The 19,559-nt window shown below is 36.4% G+C and overlaps 1 protein-coding gene across 1 annotated transcript; it reads right to left on the bottom strand.

Moving 5' to 3' along the window:
- Positions 1-947: 947 nt before the first annotated feature.
- Positions 948-19,535, bottom strand: ZCRB1 (zinc finger CCHC-type and RNA binding motif containing 1). The gene is made up of 8 exons (XM_004428903.3): positions 19,338-19,535; positions 18,180-18,265; positions 16,109-16,137; positions 10,388-10,499; positions 9,922-10,029; positions 6,924-7,036; positions 6,748-6,823; positions 948-1,553 (listed from the first exon to the last, which is right to left on the bottom strand). The coding sequence occupies exons 2-8, from the start codon at positions 18,261-18,263 to the stop codon at positions 1,422-1,424; spliced, it is 654 nt and encodes a 217-aa protein (XP_004428960.1). The 5' UTR covers positions 18,264-18,265; positions 19,338-19,535; the 3' UTR covers positions 948-1,421.
- Positions 19,536-19,559: the final 24 nt, after the last annotated feature.

Genomic DNA, 19,559 nt, shown 5'->3' with positions numbered 1-19,559 from the left:
CACAGCATGGCTTGATGAGTGGTGTAGGTCTGCACCGGGGATCGGAACCCATGAACCCTGGGCTGCCGAAACAGAGCAGCTGAACTTAATCACTGTGCCACCAGGCCGGCCCCCAGTAGCTTATTTTCTATTCTATGTTTTAAGGTATTCATATAAACTTTTCCATAATTTTGTGGCAAATTTTTCCCGTTTTTTCCTTTGCTTTAAATTTGATGAATTAATAGGTGGAATAGAAAGGAGAATCCAGCATTCAATTGTTTTGTCTGGATTCCTCACTGAAATCTGGAAGATTCTTTGCTGGCTAGTGCTTAACACTTTAATTGGCTTTGTAGTTTTCAAAGTGGAAATATTTTTATTGCTTTCAGTAATTAAAAAACTAATAAATGAGTGTTCTTTTTAAAAGCATTCAAACAGTACAGAAATACACAAAGTAGAAAATTAAAGGTTCCATAATCCCATTCCCATATAACCATCTGCAGAAGGTATGGGAAGATTTAGTCATAAATACAAAGAAATAAAATAACATGAAAAAAAATGAGGCAATTATTAACTTTAGAAAAAATGTAATCACAGCACACTTGTTAGCTCAGAAGTGAACAGTATCTACATGGTCATAGAATAAAAACAATAAATATGGATTTAACAGAAAATTTTAACATAGCCATATTGGGAAGATGGAGGAGGGCAAGGGGGAGTATAGGAGACTGAAAAATTCTCCTTTATCCCTTTATGAATTAAGTTGCAGAAATATATGTATGTACATACGAAAAGAAACAGCTCAAGAAGTTAGTTGCTTCTGGGGATGGAACGTGGTGCTGAGGGGCAGGGCAGACAAATTACTGCTGCTTGGTTTTAGGCTTTTTAGAGCTACTTTATTTTTTATGGGTAATTACAACTTATCTAGATTGAGATAAAGCTAAAAGAAATAAGATGACAAATCACCCATATTTAAAAACAAAATTCTCTTGAAAATTTTATTAACATTTAATAACAACAAATCATCCAGCTTTTTCACACTCTTTATGAAGTTTTTGTTTTAAAGAGGAAATTGATTTCAAAAGTCCTCATGTAAACCAATCAGACACGAATAAACTTTTATAATGAACTTCTCAAACAAATCTTTTTCTTGGGATGACAATAGCTTTACTATGATAGTATTAAGTTTTCCTTTTTATTCAACTGAACTGTTTTCAAGATTAGTGCTCATTAGCAAATCTTGATTTCTATTACTCTGCTAAGGCAAGATAGAAACATGATACTTTTAAATTATTTCTCAATTTCCTATGAACCATTTTATAGTAAAAAACTATTCGGTACTAAGTGTTCTTATGCTTAAATTCTAAAAGTAATCTTTAGTCTCAACTGAACTTGGTACTCCAAGATTAAAAAAATTTTTTTAATGGTATTTACACAATACAATTTTAATCACTCAGTTCTTCCTCATCACTGAAATATGCACTTTTCTTTATCCTTGGGCGTCTTGAATCATCTGATGTTGAGGGACCCCCTGAACTGGGTTTCCATTTTTTTTGTTCTTCTTCAATTTTGGCTTGCTGTAATGTGATTCAGAAAACAAACAAAACAGAACAAAACCAGGAACCAGTTTATTATTATTTATGGTGCATTAATTCAAAACACACCACAAGTGCCAACACTCCCTACCCTCCCAGCCCATGCAGACAATTCTCCATCAGGATACCCCTCCCCCACCTGAGTTACGTCCTAGTCTCACTATGTTACTCAAAATTATTCTAGGCAATTACTACTAAGTAACAGGCACATGAAATGAAGCCTATCTGCCATCCCTGCTGGAGGTGGGAATGTCATATAAAATACGACATTAGTTAACTAAAAGGAAAAATAAATTGATGTATGGGTTTACAATTTAACTACATTAAAATAAAATAAGTGGTTATATAAAATCAGGAGATTATATGCCCTTCTTCAAAAAATGTTTCATATACAGGCATACTTTGGAGATATTGCGGGTTCAGTTCCAGACCACTGCAATAAAGTGAGTCACACAAAATTTTTGATTCCCCAGTACATATAAAAGTTATGTTTACACTATGGTAGTCTATTAAGTGTGCAACTGCATTACATCTAGAAAAACAATGTACATACCTTAATTAAAAAATATTTTATTGCTAAAAAATGCTAAGCATCATCTGAGCCTTCAGTGAGTCATAATCTTTTTGCTGGTGGAGGGTCTTGTCTCGATGTTGATGGCTGCTGACTGATCAGGGTGGTGGTTGCTTAAGGTTGGAGTGGCTTTGGCAATTTCTTAGAATAAGACAACAATGAAATCTGCTGCTTCAATTGACTCTTCCTTTCACAATCGATTTCTCTGTAGCATGTGATGCTGTTTGATAGCATTTTACCCACAGAAGAACTTCTTTCAACATTGGAATCAATCCTCTCAAACCCTGCTGCTGCTTTATCAACTAAGTTTATGGAATATTCTAAATCCTTTGTTGTCATTTCAACAACCTTCACAGCATCTTCACTAGGAGTAGATTCCATCGCAAGAAACCACTTTCTTTGGTCATCCCTAAGAAGCAACTCCTCATCTATTCAAGTTCTATCATGAGATTGCAGCAATTCAGTCATATCTTCAGGCTCCACTTCTAATTTTAGTTCTCTTGCTATTTCCACCACATCAGCAGTTACTTCCTCCACTGAAGTCTTGAACTCCTCAAAGTCATCCATGAGGGTTGAAATCAACTTCCTCTAAACTCCTGTTAGTGTGGATATTTTAACCTCTTTCCATGAAAGACAAATGTTCTTAATGGCCTTTAGAATGAAGCCTTTCCAGAAGGTTTTCAATTTACTTTGCCCAGATCCATCAGAGGAATCACTATGAAATGTATTTCTTAATAATGTATTGTATTATATATATTCTTATATATATTTCTTAAATGTATTTCTTAATTAATGAGGCTTGAAAGTCAAAATTACTCCTTGATCCATGGGCTACAGAATGGATGTTGTGTTAGCAGGCATGAAAACAACATTAATCTCATTGTACGTCTCCATCAGAGCTCTAGGGTAACCAGGTGCATTGTCAATGAGCAATAATAGTTTGAAAGGAATTTTCTTTTTCTGAGCAGTATGTCTTAAAAGAGGGCTTAAAATGTTCAGTAAACCATGTTGTAAACAGATGTGCTGTTATCAGGCTTTGTTGTTCCATTTATAGAGCACAGGCAGACTAGATTTAACATAATTCTTAAGGGCCCTAGGTTTCAGAATGGTAAGTGAACATTGGCTTCAAATTCAAGTCACCAGCTGCATTAGCCCCTAACAAGAGTCAGCCTGTCCTGTGAAGCCAGGCATTGACTTCTCCTTTCTAGCTATGAAAGTTCTAGATGGCATCTCCTTCCGATATAAGGCTGTTTCATCTACATTGAAAACCTTGTTTAGTGTAGCCACCTTCATTAATTATCTTAGCTAGATCTTCTAGATAACTTGCTGCAGCTTCTACATCAGCACTTGCTGCTTCACCTTGCACTTCTATGTTATGAAGATGGCTTCTTCCCTTAAGCCTCATGAACCAACCTCGGCTAGCTTCAAGCTTTTCTTCTGTGGCTTCCTTACCTCTCTCAGCCTTCATAGAATTGAAGAGTTAGGGCTTTGCTCTGGATTAGGTTTTGGCTTAAGGGAAAGTTGTGGCTGGCTTGATTTTCTATCCAGACCACTCAAACTTTCTCCATATCAGCAATAAGGCTATTTCACTTTCTTATCATTCCTGTGTTTACTGGAGTAGCACTTTTAACTTCCTTCAAGAACTTTTCCTTTGCATTCACAACTTGGCTAACTACTTGGCACAAGAGGCCTAGCTTTCAGCCTATCTTAGCTTTTGACATGCCTTCCTCACTAAGCTTAATCATTTCTAGCTTTTGATTTAAAGTGAGAGATGTGCGACTCTTCCTTTCACTTGAACACTTAGAGGCCACTATATTAATTGGCCTAATTTCAATATTATCCTGTCTCAGGGAATAATATTGAAGAACTCCGGGGAGTGGGGGGAATGGCCAGTTGGTGGAACAGTCAGAATACTCACAACAGTTATCAATTAAATTTGCCATCTTGTATGGGTGTGGTTCATGGCACCCCAAAACAATTATAATAGTAACATCAAAGATAACTGATCACAGATTACCATACAAATATAATAATAATGAAAAAGTTTGAAATATTACAAGAATTCCCAAAATGTGACCCAAAGACACAAAGTGAGAAAATGCTGTTGGAAAAATGGTGCCGATAGACTTGCTCAATGCAGAATTGCCACAAACCTCCAATTTGTAAAAAACTTAATATTTGTGAACACAATATCTGCAAAGCACAAAGTGAGGCACAATAAAATGAGGTATGCCTGTACTTGTATTAGGGCCTTTAATGGTTAAAAATACATTTTTGGTTTTGTTTTGAAGTGAAGCTTCTTTTAAAATAATATCTTTGATCCAATAAGGGGTTAGTATCCAAAAAATATAAAGAACTCATACAATTCAACAACAAAAAAACAATCCCGATTAAAAAATGGGCAGAGGATATGAATAGACATTTTTCCAAAGAAGACATACAGATGGCCAACAGGCGCATGAAAATATGTTCAACATCACTAATTATCTGGGAAATGTGGATCAAAACCACATCACCTCACTCCTGTTAGAATGCCTATTATTGGCGCTGGCCCTGCGGTCTAGTGGTTAAGTTCGGTGCACTCCGCTTCAGCAGCCCAGGTTTGGTTCCCAGTCGTGGACCTACACCACTTGTCGGTGGCCATGCCGTGGCGGTGACCCACATACAAAATAGAGGAAGACTGGCACAGATGTTAGCTTAGGGCAAATCTTCCTCAAGCAAAAAGAGGAAGATTGGCAACAGATGTTAGCTCAAGGCGAATCTTCCTCAGGAAAAAAAAAATGGCTATTATCAAAAAGACAAGAAATAACAAGTGTTGGAGAGGATGTGGAGAAAACGGAACCCTCACACATTGTTGGTGCAAATGCAAAATGGTGCAGCCATTATGGAAAACAGCATGGAGATTCCTCAAAAAATTAAGACTAGGACTACCATAGATCCAGCTATTCCACTGCTGGGTATTTATCTGAAGAATATGAAAACACTAATTTGAAAAGATATGTGCACTCCTGTTTGTTGCAACATTATTTATAATAGCCAAGATATGGAAACAATCTAAGTGCTCATAAATGGATGAATGGATAAAGAAGATGTGGCATATACAGTCATGTGTTGCTTAACGAGGAGGATACATTTTGAGAAATGCGTCAGGTGGTTGCGTCATTGTGTTATCATCATAGACTGTACTTACATAAACCTAGATGGCACAGCCTACTACACACCTAGGCTATATGGCACTAATCTTATGGGACCAGTGTCATATATATGGTACGTCATTGACTGAAATGTCATTATGTGGCACATGACTGTATCTACACTGGAATATTACTCAGCCATAATAAAGATAGAATCTTGCCGTTTGCGACAACATGGATGGACCTTGAGAGTATTACATTAAGTAGAATAAGTCAGGTGGAGAAAGACAAATACCATATGATTTCACTCATATGTGGAATATAAAAAACAAAACAAAGAAAAAAACAAAACAAAAACTCATAGAAGGAGACAATAGATTTGTGGTTACCAGAGGGGAAGAAGGGGTGGAAGGGAAAAATGGGTAAAGGGGATCAATTGTATGGTGATGAATGGAAACCAGGCTTTTGGTGGTGAGACGCTGTGATGTATACAGATGTTGAATTATAATGTTGTATACCTGAAACCTGTATAATGTTATAAACCTGAAACCTGTATAATGTTTTAAACCAATGTTACCTCAATAAAAAAAAAAAAAAAAAACTGTAAAAAAAAATAAAACAACATCTTTGATTTGATAAAATTTTTTCTGTTGGGCTAAACTCACTTAATCAAATAGTTCTGCTCAATTCTCATAATGAAAACAGATTAAACATTACAAATGTTGTGGGGCCCTTAAAATCTAGACAGAACCAATGGGAACTTTTCCATCACACTGCTCTAAAGACCTTAGGGAAGGGCCGGCCCCGTGGCTTAGTGGTTAAGTGCGTGCGCTCCACTACCAGCAGCCCGGGTTCGGATCCCGGGCGTGCACCGAAGCACCACTTCTGCGGCCATGCTGAGGCTGTGTCCCACATACAGCAACTAGAAGGATGTGCAACTATGACATACAACTATCTACTGGGGGCTTTGGGGAAAAAAAAAAAAAAGGAGGAGGATTGGCAATAGATGTTAGCTCAGAGCCGGCCTTCCTCAGTAAAAAAAAAAAAAAAAAAAAAGACCTTAGGGAAATAACCTGTCTCCTAAAGTTTAGGATGTAAAGGGGAAAGATGGAGGTTGCCACGAGATGATCAATAAAGTAAGCAAGGCATATAAAACTATCAACCCAGGGCAGCTATGGCATGGTGCCTTATTTATTTATTTTTTTGGTGAGGAAGATTGGCTCTGAGCTGACATCTGTTGCCAATCCTCCTCTTTTTGCTGAGGAAGATTATCCCTGAGCCAACATCTGTGCCAGTCTTCCTCTATTTTTGTATGTGGATGTCACCACACATGGATTGATGAGCTGTGTGTAGGTCCGTGCCTGGGATTGGAGCCCACAAACCCTGGGCCACTGAAGTGGAGCGTGCGAACTTAACCACTATGCCACTGGGCCAACACCAGCATGTGCCTTTTAAAAGGACTATTTAGTACCTGGAAAGCTATGGCCTGACTGAGACTGTCAAGAGCTGGATCTTCCCCTTCGTCTTCACTTTCTTCTACTCCTTCACTAAATTATTTAAAAAAAAAGAAAATCAGAATGCACTCAGCCAATAGTAAAAAGACAGAAGCAACACAATAATGTATTTAGTAAGAATGGTTATACATACATTTCTTCTTCTGGTTCAGGAATTTTCTTTTTTTTCTTCTTCTCTTTCTTCTTTGGAGGTTCACGTTCTCCAAGCATATTTTTAGGACAGGCATAACTTAAGTGTCCACTTTCCTTTTGTTTCCCATTAAAAAGGAAAGAAAAAATACTATATTTGTTGTGTTATTAACAGAAACTTGCCTGGTACCCTAAGACTAAAAGGTTTTAGAAGTTAAAAAAGAATATTGTCACACTAGGAATATACACAAAGAAATTAACAAAACTCATTATTTTAATATTTGGAGGGAAGAGATTATATTATAACTCCTAATAAACTACTTTAACAATAAGGGAGTATTTCAGCAGTTTCACTAAGAGTAAAAGAAGTATTCTTCCTTCAAACATTTTAAATCTCAAGATTCAGGATATAAAATAATTCAAAATTTCATCAGACCATCTACCTTAAATGTAAAAATTTTAAGGTATTATTTGACAGAATGGGGACAAAATTTCCTGTTAACTTCCAAAATGTTGCTCAACATTCTGTTTTAAAAGTAAATGGAAAATTTAAAGTCTTCCTCACTTTTCCTATTAATTAATTTCATTTTGCTCCTTTTATACCTAGACTATAGCTGCACTGTCCGATTATGGGAGCCACTAGACATAATTCTCTTGTGGCCACTGAGAACCTGTTTGAAGTGATATGCACGGTAGGGTAAATTACACACTGGATTTTGAAGACAATATGAAAAAAGAATGTAAAATATCCTAATTGTTAAAAATATTAATTACATGTTCAAATGATATTTGGATATATATTGGGTTAAGTAAAAGATAATTTTTACCTGTTTCTTTTTTTAATGTGGCTACTAGAAAATTTAAAATTACATTTATGGCTTGTATTATGTTCATATATTTTTCTTTTTTGGTGAGGAAGATTAGCCCTGAGCTAACACCCATTGCCAATCCTCCTCTTTTTGCTGAGGAATATTGGCCCTGGGGTAACATCTGTGCCATCTTCCTCTAGTTTATATGTGGGATGCCTCCCACAGCATGGCTTGATAAGCAGTGCGTCGGTCCACACCTAGGATCTGAACCTGCGAACCCCAGGCTGCTGAAGCAGAGCTTGTGGACTTAACCACTATGCCACCGGGCTGGCCCCATCATTATATACATATTTGACATATACATATGGCTGGACTAGCCATAATATTATAATGAGCCATAACACTGAGTTGTAAAACATAAGACAATGAACTATAGTCATGTGCTGCATAATGATGTTTTTGTTAACAAAGGACCACATATATCATAGTGGTCCCATAAGATTAGTACCATATAGCCTAGGTGTAGTAGGCTATACCATCTAGGTTTGTGCAGGCACACACTATGATGTTTGCATAATGATGAAATCGCCGAACAATGTATTTCTCAGAAGTATTCCCGTTGTTAAGCAATGCATGACTGTATAATCTGTACATTAGGTCCCTAAAATACATTTAAGAAGTCCTATGTGAGAACGACAGAGTGGGGAGAGACTAAGCCAGGATTAGAACAACAGAAGAGAAAAACAATCATGCTTTTTAAGTATATTTCACAAAGTATCAAATAGTCTGTGTCCTTTGTATACCTGGGGACATGGCTGAACCGAAGAGGTGTTATTGTTAATGAAGTACTGAGAGAAGGTACTTAGAGAAACATTTTCCAAACTGTTTTTGGAATAATGGTATACCAAAAAATGTTAACACATCCCATATTAAAAAAAAAGGATTTAATAGTGAAATAACTTTGTGAAAAACTAGGCTAAATAAATGTAAACAGATTTTTTGGGGGAGGGAAATTTAAGAAATATAAAAATTTAGAAAGTATAACAAATCTATGGATCTATAAACTAAAAACAAAGATTAACAGATTCATCCATGATTTCTCAGATAGTTTGATATTTACTGTGAATATTACACATACTAATCTATCTGACCATAACTACTCCTCCCTTCCCTCTTTTCTTTTCTTTATTAACAAAACTCAGGACTCTAGAACACAGTTTCTGGAACATTAACTTAAGAGGTGAGAATCACAGGTTAGAATCACAGAATGTGATTCTGTCAATCAGAATGTGATTGACAGAATATACCCAGGGCCCTGCTTGCTCTCTCTTTCTTCTCATCCACCCATCCATCCATCCATCCATCCATCCATCCATCAGTCTATCTGTTTATCTCTATATCTTTTGGGGGAGGGAGAGGTAGGGAGCGGCAGTGGGGAAAGGACCCCAACACATTTCTTTATGTTTTCCACGTGATTTTGTAGCCAGGAAAATGTCTCTCAGTAATCCTCTCCCCATTAATACCTCTGGATTCTTTTTTAAAAAGTATTTCATATAGGCATTTTGGAAACTGAGAGCAATGAGACCCAGACTGAAGTTCTCTTAGTACCATTATGGGCCTTGTGCAAAACTGTTCTCTGGCTATATCTTTCCTAATCACCAAAGGTTTAGATGGATAACAAGAGAGGATGGGAACGAGGTAAGAAAATTTGGGTACAGTTCAGTTACAAAACATTAGCAGTACTAATAGAAATAATAATATCCTAATTAATATTCCTAATAAACACAATATCCCATAGAGAATAGGTCATATGATAATGTTTACACTTAACTGTAATGCTTAAACACTGACAAAATATTATAGAAACAGGTAATATCCTATTAACACAAAAATTTATGGGTCACTATAATCTTTCAAGACAATAATATAAGTAATTAGTCTAACTTTTTTTCATCTAACAATTTTCAAAGATTTACAAACTGGAGAAAATACCACTCTATATTACCCAGCTCAGGTTATCTTTACATACTGCGTTTCAATTGAGTTTACTTAGATGAGTCTAGAGTTCCAAAGAGAAGAACTTTCATAACTCAGTTTTAGCCAGAAATTTTGGAGAGCACAAATAAAACACTGATGTGAAAAGTATCTTAAACTAAACTATGGGAAATTACATTAAGTGTTAGGTATACTCACCCCACATTCATAACACTTAGATTTATCAAAGTAGTTTCGTCTTCGGATAAACTCAGCTGCTCTTCCATTGTCAATAGCAATGCTTGCTTTTATCACTCTACCAAATAACTAAACCGGAGAGAAATGTTAAATGCACGAGGACGTATTTCACTGAAACCTAAAACTGCAGTTATTTGATCTCATTTCCTCAAACCTTCAATTCCATTTTATTTTTTAGGTTATTTTAGCAATTGCCTACTCAGGTGTGACAAATTTTATCCTGTAGAATGGATTCTTGTTTCTTAGATTCCACCAATGTTGTGGGAATCCAGTACAGTTTTGACCTCTTTTCTTTCCCATAAGTTAAATTCCCTCAGAATCTACTGCTATCCTTCAGACTTGACCATCCACTGCATCCCCACATTTCTGGCCTGGATGAACACAAAGGCTTTTGGGTTAAAGAGCTTGCTGGGAATGAATGGCTTACCTGTTTGTTGTTTATTGCCCTGGTACAGTTTTGTGCAGAGTCTTTATCCAAAAATAAAATAAATGCAACCCCTTTACTCTTCCTGGTATCTTTATCTTTCATAATAGTAACCCTTAAAGCATAAACAAAAAGCCAGTTAAAAATAATGAGGCAGCAATAAATAAAACAGATATTAATAAATACTTGGAAAACTCAAGTGTTCAAAAAAGGGTTAATAAAACACAAAGTAAGAGAAATTAATAATTTGACAAATCAGTTATCTCTTCAAAGTCATGGGATATCAAGAAGAATGGAAATGAGAAACTGTGATACTGACTTAACACAAGTGAGCACAGCTATGATTAGGAGTATCTGATAAATCAAACATTAATCAGATGTTGAAGGATGAAGTAAAGAGATTACAGAGACAACGGACTCTTGAAGAGTAAGCATAATTCCTCTTCTCTACTAACTCCCTCACCATGCAGAAAAAAGCCAAAACAAAACTAAGGTATTCTTATTTTTTTCTAGGTTTTAGAATCTAACTATGTTCTTAATATTCTTTTAAAGAATCTCCAGTTCTGTGGTTCTTAGCCACACCACCCAAGGAACCTAAGTGATAGCAATGGTGATAAGAGCACAGAGCCTGCTCTTTCTTCAGACCTCTTACGCATCCCTAGTCCTGTGACCCTTGCTCATCATATGTCATTAAATATAGTTTAAAAAACAATGTTCAATAGGGCTCTTTGGAGAAATGGCTGATTCCAAGGCTGGGACAGGTAGGTACAAGATGAACTTGGAACATCTTGCTATGCCAGAAAGGAAGTACTTAAAAAGAAATGATGGGGCATGGCACAAGAATACAGAAGCCAGATAGAAGGAGCTCCCATTGGCCAAATCTAGGACAATTTGAGTACCAATTAAGTATAGTAAATGAATTATAAACCATAGTTAAAAGGAGGAATTCATAAGTTCATGTCAATAATAAACAGATAAATAAACACGGGAGAAGGCAGGGCTCTTGCTTACAGCAGAATGCCAAGGGATGACTGGTGAATGTAGAGTGCTGGAGTTGGAAAGTCAGCATTTACAACAATCATGGTAAAGACTGGATCAGGCAAGAATTATCAACAAATGCTAAATCTAACATGACATTTTTATGTGGAACAGGATATTTCATTGTCTTAAGAGTGTCTCCCACAGGCTGCTTATTAGTTGCAAAGGGGAAAAAAAGTAATTATACAGTGGAAAAATTGGTCAACACCTTGACTGGGTGATCAAAATTAGTATCACTAATGAGGGACAGATGGACACTGTATGAATCCAGATGTGATACCCTCAGAACACAACATCACCTAAACAGTATACCAGCCAAGACTACTTAACCCCAACCTAATCATGAGGCAACATCAGAAAAACACAAAATGAGGGGATAAAAAAGATGGGAGAGAGCTATATTCTTCATAAATGTTCCAGATTAAAGGAGGCTAAAAAGATAAGACAGTTAAAATCAACACCTAATTCTAGACTGGATCCTGTACTAGAGGGGAAAAATTCTATGTGGGACATTATTAGGTCAAGTGATAAAATCAGAACATTGACGGTTGATTCAGTAAAAGTATTTAACCAGTATAAATTTATGAATTTGGTGACTATACTATGGTTATATAATATATAACCCTAATTTTAGGAAATACACACTGACATATTTGAGTCAAGGGCAATGATGTCTGTAACTTACCTTTAAATGATTCACAAAAACTGTGTATACATACACATACATATATACACACACGTACGCATTTCATATATACACACACACACATAATTAACACACATGGGGAGAGAGAGTGCAAATGATAAAGTAAATGGGGTAAAATGTTAACAACAGGTAAATTTGGGTAAAGGATATTTTGATGTTCTTTGTACTATTTTTGCAACTTTTTATAAATTTGCAATTATTTCCAAATAGTAAAAAAAAGAAGACAAAAAAAGACACAGCTTAATAATTTTCTAAAACCCGAATTAAGAGGAAAACAGACAAGAGGACAAAAATGAATAAATAAAAATATTACATTTCACATATTAACTTTGGGTATAGGTACTTAGTTATTAGAATGAAACTAGTAAAAAGATGCCACTATATTAAGAAAAGAGATGTCTTATTTCATTCAAAAAAGAAATAATTTAGAGAAAAATGGGCAAGTAAAATGGTTTTGCATCTGTTTATTCACTGGGCTTAGGAAAGAAGAGAAGCCAGGCACTTGATGATGTTCAAGTGTAGACTGGTTCTCTTCAAGGCCACCACAGTTATTGCGGATATGCAGGAAAGTTTTTAACCAATTTTAAAAGAAATATGAAATAAGATGGTTGCTTTAACTTTTTGGAATTTTCACGTTTGTGAAGGTCAGTTAAAGTCACAAATCTTTTTTTTTTTTTTTTTAAGTAGTATTTCAGAAGTATTAGCTTTCTAAGTCATCCTCAGTTAATAATCTCTCTCATCTAGTCCCTCTTTTCCATTTGTGCTCTTTTCTACAGTGGACAAGAAAATTACTGTTTCAATACTGTATTCTTACTGGTTCCCTTGATGTTAATTCTCTCTCATATGCTGGTGGAAGAGTCTTACACTCAAAGAATAAATAAAATCACATCATTCCTTTGCTTAAAAATCTTTGGTTATTTAAATTGCCTATTCTTAAATTGCCTATTCCAGCAATCAATATCATTTATGATTTGGCTCCCTCTTCCCTCATCTTTCACTGGTCCTTCTCACTCACAAACTAGCAGGTCTAGCCATAACAAACCACTCAATGTTCACAGAGCATGGCTTGAACTTCCCTAAATTGGTGCCTCTGTTCACATGACTTCTATCTTCTTTCAACTCTCAATCGTTGCCCATTAGAATTTTACTCATTCTTCAGGGTTCAGAACAAGTAAGTTCTCTAATCACTCTAACTGGAATTAATTTCTGCTTCTTTCTGCTAGTCTCTACGAAATAATCCATTTATGTATAAACAATGCCTCATCTCATCTATTTTAATATAAACTCCTTTAAGGTTGTCTCTGTAACTTCTATTAAGCCTAGCTCAATATGAAGTAAAACAAAAAGATAGATACAAATGGGAAAGTAGTTTCTCAAAAGTTGCATCTATTTGTTATTCATGTGGTCATCCAGTCACTCCACTAGCCTCAAGCCCAGGCACTAAGCACTGATAAGATAAAGGCATTAACATGAGGTTTTTACCCTCAGGAAAAAGCTTAGTGTCTAGAGGCAGAGAGAGACCTATAAAACAATTACAATACACTACTTTGATAGAGATACTTTCTACGGTAACAGAAAAAAATTATTACACCAAAGATTTGAAAGGACAAATCTAGGATGATTCCCATGTTTCCAGCACGGGAAAAGAGGTAGATGATGGCACCATTTCCTGATATAAGGTGTAAGATGTACTCATTTAAGCACATAGTATGAGGCAGACACTATTCTGGGAAACCTGGGGTGTCATCCATAACACTCCCCTATTGCTCACACAACCTTTATATACAAAGTAAGTATATCACTAAGTATTACCCATTTTACTGCCTAACAATCTCTCAAATCTGACCATCTCTCAAATCTGACACGTCTTTACCTCTCCATCTGTACCATCTTAGTCCAAATTCCTCCCCTGGGCTACAGTTACAGCTTTTGGACTGATTTCCCTGCAGCTGCTCTTGTTCTCCTCCTATCCAATATCTACATTCAAGTCAGAATAAGCTCCTGAAAATTCAAATCATGTCACTCCCTCATTTAAAATTCTTTAACGGATTCCTGGTGCTCTTAGGATGAAAATCAAGTATCATGTAACATGGCCAAGAAACAAGATTAGGCACCTGTTTCCATCTCTGGACCCATCCTGTGCTTTCTCCTTTTGCTCACTCATCTCTAGTCATATTGGCCTTCTTTCTGTTACTTGATCTCACTTTATTTTCTCTTGCCACAGGGTCTTTGCGCAAGCTATTCCCTCTACCTGAAATGTTCCTCCTCCCTTTCTTTCTGCCTACTTAACTCTTACTCAGACTTTAGGTTTCAACTCAAAGGATACTGACTTAGGTAAACCTACCCTGACTCTCTAGACTAGATCAGATCTTCCCTGTTTATAGGTGCTTATAACTCTGTATCTTTAACTTCATAGCATTCTCATGGTTTATAATTATATATTTATATGGAAATTTATTTAGAGATTCTGACAGACAAGGAAAAACTAAGAAAAGGTAATGGTACTTAGCAAGTAGGCATTGGAATCAAACTGTTGGATTCAAATCTTATCTCCACCACTAACTAGCAGTATGATTTTATGTTTACCGTGTGGTTCAGTTTTGTCATTTACAATATTGGGATAATAATAGTATCTACCTTAAAAGGTAGTTGTGAGAATTTAATAAGATAATATGTGTAAAGAAATTAGAACAACGCTTAGCATATTTATGTGCTCACTGTTACATATCATTAGTGTTTTGATTGATAATGACTGTTCAAAATTCTCAAGACCCCAAAATGTCCCTAGAAGCATTTTTGATCGTTTTTTAATAGAGAAGTAAGTTTAAAAGAAGTTAACCTCAGGATGCAAATCAAAAGCTAGAAGAAAAACAACTAGTCAAGATAAATATGCTCTAAATTCTTGGGATTTTAAATATGATTTTAAATTTATACCACAATATACATTGGTTAAAAGATAGTTACAATGACAGTCTCTTGCTTTTACTTCTTTGCCCCATAATATAGTTGCTAAGCCACGGGGCCAGCCCCCCTTTTTTTTTTTTTTAAAAGATTTTATTTATTTATTTTTTTCCCCCCCAAAGCCCCAGTAGATAGTTGTATGTCATAGCTGCACATCCTTCTAGTTGCTGTATGTGGGACGTGGCCTCAGCATGGCCGGAGAAGCAGTGCCTCGGTGCACGCCTGGGATCCGAACCCGGGCCGCCAGCAGCGGAGCGCTCGCCCTTAACCACTAAGCCACGGGGCCGGCCCTTGATTGGTTTAAAACAGTGAATTAAATGAGAACCTCAAGTTCCTTTGATCCTTTCTTAACTCTCAGCCTCGACTGATATTATCATTCCTACCATTTCTGTATGTTTCTAGTCTTTCCAATGATATCTAAACTTTCTATGAAAGCATAGAACACATTTTCTATTTATCAGTCTCATGAGCACTTTGCATGTCATATGCATTGAGATATTTGTTTTTACATTCTATTTGTTTGACAAATGATAATCCATTTATAGTACACTTGATAACACACCTAGTAACCAAAATGTATGTTTAATTGGAGGCTTTAATTTATGTCTTATGTTGGATAACAGAATCAGTTTTAGTTCTTAGTAATATTATAAAAAATTATATCATTTAAATAAATTATGATATATAAAGAAATGCCATGAAATCATTAAATATGAGGATGTATCTTTATAGGAAACGGAAAGATATTTATGATATAATGTCAAGTTAAAAAAAAGACAACAAAATTGCACGTACAGAACTGAGTCTTTTAAAAAATCATCTATACATGTCTAGGTACACAGAAAAATGACTGAAATATACATAAAAATGTTAACAGTAGTATTTTCATTTTCTTTGTTATATCATATCAAATATCTATTTTATAGAAAAATAGTAAATCTACTTCCATTAAAAAAATAATGGAGAAGTAAATTCAGATAAGCTTTTAAATGAAGTTTCAAAATTTGATGAATACTTACTTTACAACTTTGCCATACTTGGAAAATATCTGAAACAAAAGACCACATGATAATTTACAATTTAATTTAAAATCATAAAAAAATTAAAATTTCAGGTTATAAACTATAACAAAGAATGTGGTCAGTGTATGAAAAATTTTAACTTTTAGTCTATAAGGCAGGTCCTAGAAGATCTATTTTTTTAGTGACTAGAATAATATTCTTATTTTTGTTATTGAAGTCACAGTTATCTGCCTCAGTTCCTAAATTTCTGACAAAAGAGTCCATACAGACAAAAAAAACCCAACATTTTTCATGTGTGGCAGAGTGAAGGCACACACATTACACAGCTGCTCTGTTCCTGTAGTATATCCATGACAACTATCAAGACCACCATGGCTCCAGAAACACCTTATGCTTCAGATACTAATGTAGTGGACTATCACTATTCCTAGCCTATCCCCACCCAATCAAGCAACCACTGTTTCAGAAGACAGATCCTTAAACTACTTATAAAACATAAAACAAAAAAGCTTCTATAATGAAAAATTCATTCCCATCCAGTCTCCTTCTGCCCACCCTTAACACGTTGATGGAACTCTATAGTTGGCCCTTTCTTCACTTGTACTTTGACATCTTCACTCTAAGCAATCTCATCTATTTCCACTGTTTCAGCCACTACCTATATACTAATAGTTCCTATTTACTATATAACACTTCTTAGAAAAGTCTTTTAGACTACATTAATATATGTAATCAATAAGAATAAATTTTTGAGGTCTATGATTAAGTTGTGTAATGCTGGAATGTAGTATAACCAGATTGCAGTGTTAGCAACACTGAATTCTGAAGACTAATACAGTTTTCTGTATACCACTTTCTAATGGCTTCTCATTTCACTCAGAGTCCTTACCATTATCTATGTAGGCCCCATAAGGCACCCCTGGATGGGCTTACTTCTGACCGCCCCTCCTCTTCCATCCACCTGATTGACTCTGTGCCTGAAATGCTTGTCTCCAAGGCATCTGCAGAGCTGCCGCTTACTTTGAGTCTTTACTCAAAAGTCACCTTCTTAATAAAGGTTTTAGACCACCCATGTAAAATTTCACCTCCATTCCCAACCTAACATTTAATAACCCTCCTTTCCTGCTTTATTTTTTCTCCTCATAAAAAGGAGAAACATCTTAGCATTTAACAAACAATATCATTTGCTGTTTTTATATTTCACATTGTCTATCTTGCTATATTTTAGTGCCAAGAGGGATTTTCATCTTTTTGGTCACTGTGTAAGAGTGCTCAGCATATAGTAAGCATTCAATAAATAAAGAAATATCTCTATTTCCATGTAAAGAAGAAAGCTAAAGTTTATTTTCTCCCCAGTTCTTTGAGACTCAAGCTATCTTAATCAAGTAATTAATCAAGTATTATGTAGCACCTATGCAGCATCTCTCTACTTAACATCTACCCAAAGTATTAGGGAAAAGAGGGCACACTTGACAGAAAGGATTCATGTCATTCCTTTCAGTTCCTCTCAACCACCCATCTGCAGGACAGGCACAGCACGGAATTTTTTTCTCTGTAAGGTAAAGAAGTGAAAAAAGATGCCAGAAGGGCTTTTTCTCCCCCTCAATCACCTCTATCCTGAACTGAAAACAAAATTTATTAAATTATTAAGTTTCTGCCACATCCATAAATTAAGATATACTTTCAGAATTTGAGGGTTAGGAAAGAGATCTGTTTGCTTCCATCAGCCCTTTCCTCCAAAACCGCCACCCTACTACCAGTTTCAAAAGCCAAGTAAGCAAGCAGGAAAAATCAGCCTATCACAAGTTGCTCCCACTTCATTATCCTAGCCATGTCTTCTGTGTTATCAAGAACTTGTTACTCTCTATAAAAGCACTGCAAATTCTCTTTGGAAATTAAAGTGTCTAATTTTTATCACTTACCTTTGCAATAGAGGTCTTTGGTATTGATGGTTTAAGTGCATTGCAAGGTACTTAATAAGAATTTTGCTAAGGAGAACTGTTTGCCTAAGCTATATCTGTATCTCAAATAGAGAATTCAGTAGATAACCATACTAAAATCTACTTACCCGGTATAAGTCATTGTTGGTCAGGGAAAAGGGCAAGTTGGATACATACACTGTGCTTTTACTTGGGGCCAATCCACCACTCATTTCTAAAAAGGAAAACAAACTTAGTGGCAATTTAAACCAGAAATCATTCATTCCAAGTAAAACCAATACAGGCAATCACTGATGTAATTATGTCAGATTTATACACCTTCCCTACTTCTTAGTAATGATAGGAACAGTGACTGCAGCTGGGTGAATTAAGAAATTCCTTTTCTCCAGACACCACTTAAAAGAGTCTTCTTTCAAGTGGATTATTTACATTAACCCTTTCAGTGCTGGATGATGGTGTGAAGGCAGAGGTGAGTTTTAAATAGATGAAGGAAAAACAGGTTACTCTTAACCTACCCTCACACTAAGAGCAAGAAAGTGCTTTCAAATATGCACAATACCTTGCCTACCTACATCAGGAAGAGCCCAGGAGCTCAGAAAGAACCTTAGCCATTGATTTTCACTAATACTATGGATGGGTACCTTGTTGTTTGTCTTAATCTTTTTCGCTGGAGTGGTGTTCAGAGGAAATTTTAGCCTCACATTTTGATGATGTAAATAAACTTCTTTCGAATCACTAATTTAGAATATTATTGCTAAATTATGAAATGATACATTTTATTATATGAATAGGTTTCCGTGCCTTGAAGGATACTGACCCGTATATGTATTTTTAAGTTTACAAGTATAATCTGTAATGAATTTTCACAGCGTAGTTTACAGTCAGCAAATTATCTGTGAAAATTATATCGGACTCAACCAAGTTCAAGTTTCCTATTTCAAAAGCGTGTGTGGCGCGTATTTAAGATGGGGGTACGGATTATCACTAATGGCAAAATACTGACTGTAAGGCGTGCCAACTCGCGAAGCAATGGGAAAACTGCTTGATGCTCGGGATTTGCGGGGGGAAGATTATTTAGAGAACTTCAAGAACTCAACATCGACAGGTCGCTTTTTAAAAGTTTCCTATTGGACACTCTTTACACGTTAGCCGCTCTGGTGAGAATGCGAGGGCAGGTAAAGGTCCGGAATAAAAAGGGTGGCGGGAGAGGGGGGGCAAATCGTTTCGGCGACCAGGTCTGGGGAGCTGCCCGCAGGGAGAAAGGCCGCAGCCGAGGAGGCGTTTACCTTCAAGTGGGGCGGGCCTGGGAGACAAAAAGAGCGCGAGCCGTCGGCTCAGCTGGGGCTCAACCCCGACTCTTCCTCGCCCCTCGCAGCTGCCTTGGCATCACGCGTCCTGGGATGGGTCAGGCGCCGGAGAGCAGAACGCAGCAGCAACGACAGCAGCAGCACCTCTTCCCGGCTCTCGCCAGACCCAGGCCCCGGAGGCGGGCCCAGAGGCGGGCGCTC

This window comes from Ceratotherium simum, chromosome 17 (assembly GCF_057802395.1).
Source record: "Ceratotherium simum simum isolate JZ-2026a chromosome 17, ASM5780239v1, whole genome shotgun sequence".
NCBI lineage: Eukaryota > Metazoa > Chordata > Mammalia > Perissodactyla > Rhinocerotidae > Ceratotherium > Ceratotherium simum.
The sequence above is the reverse complement of the archived record's forward strand: the minus strand, read 5'-3'. Positions and strand labels throughout refer to the sequence as shown.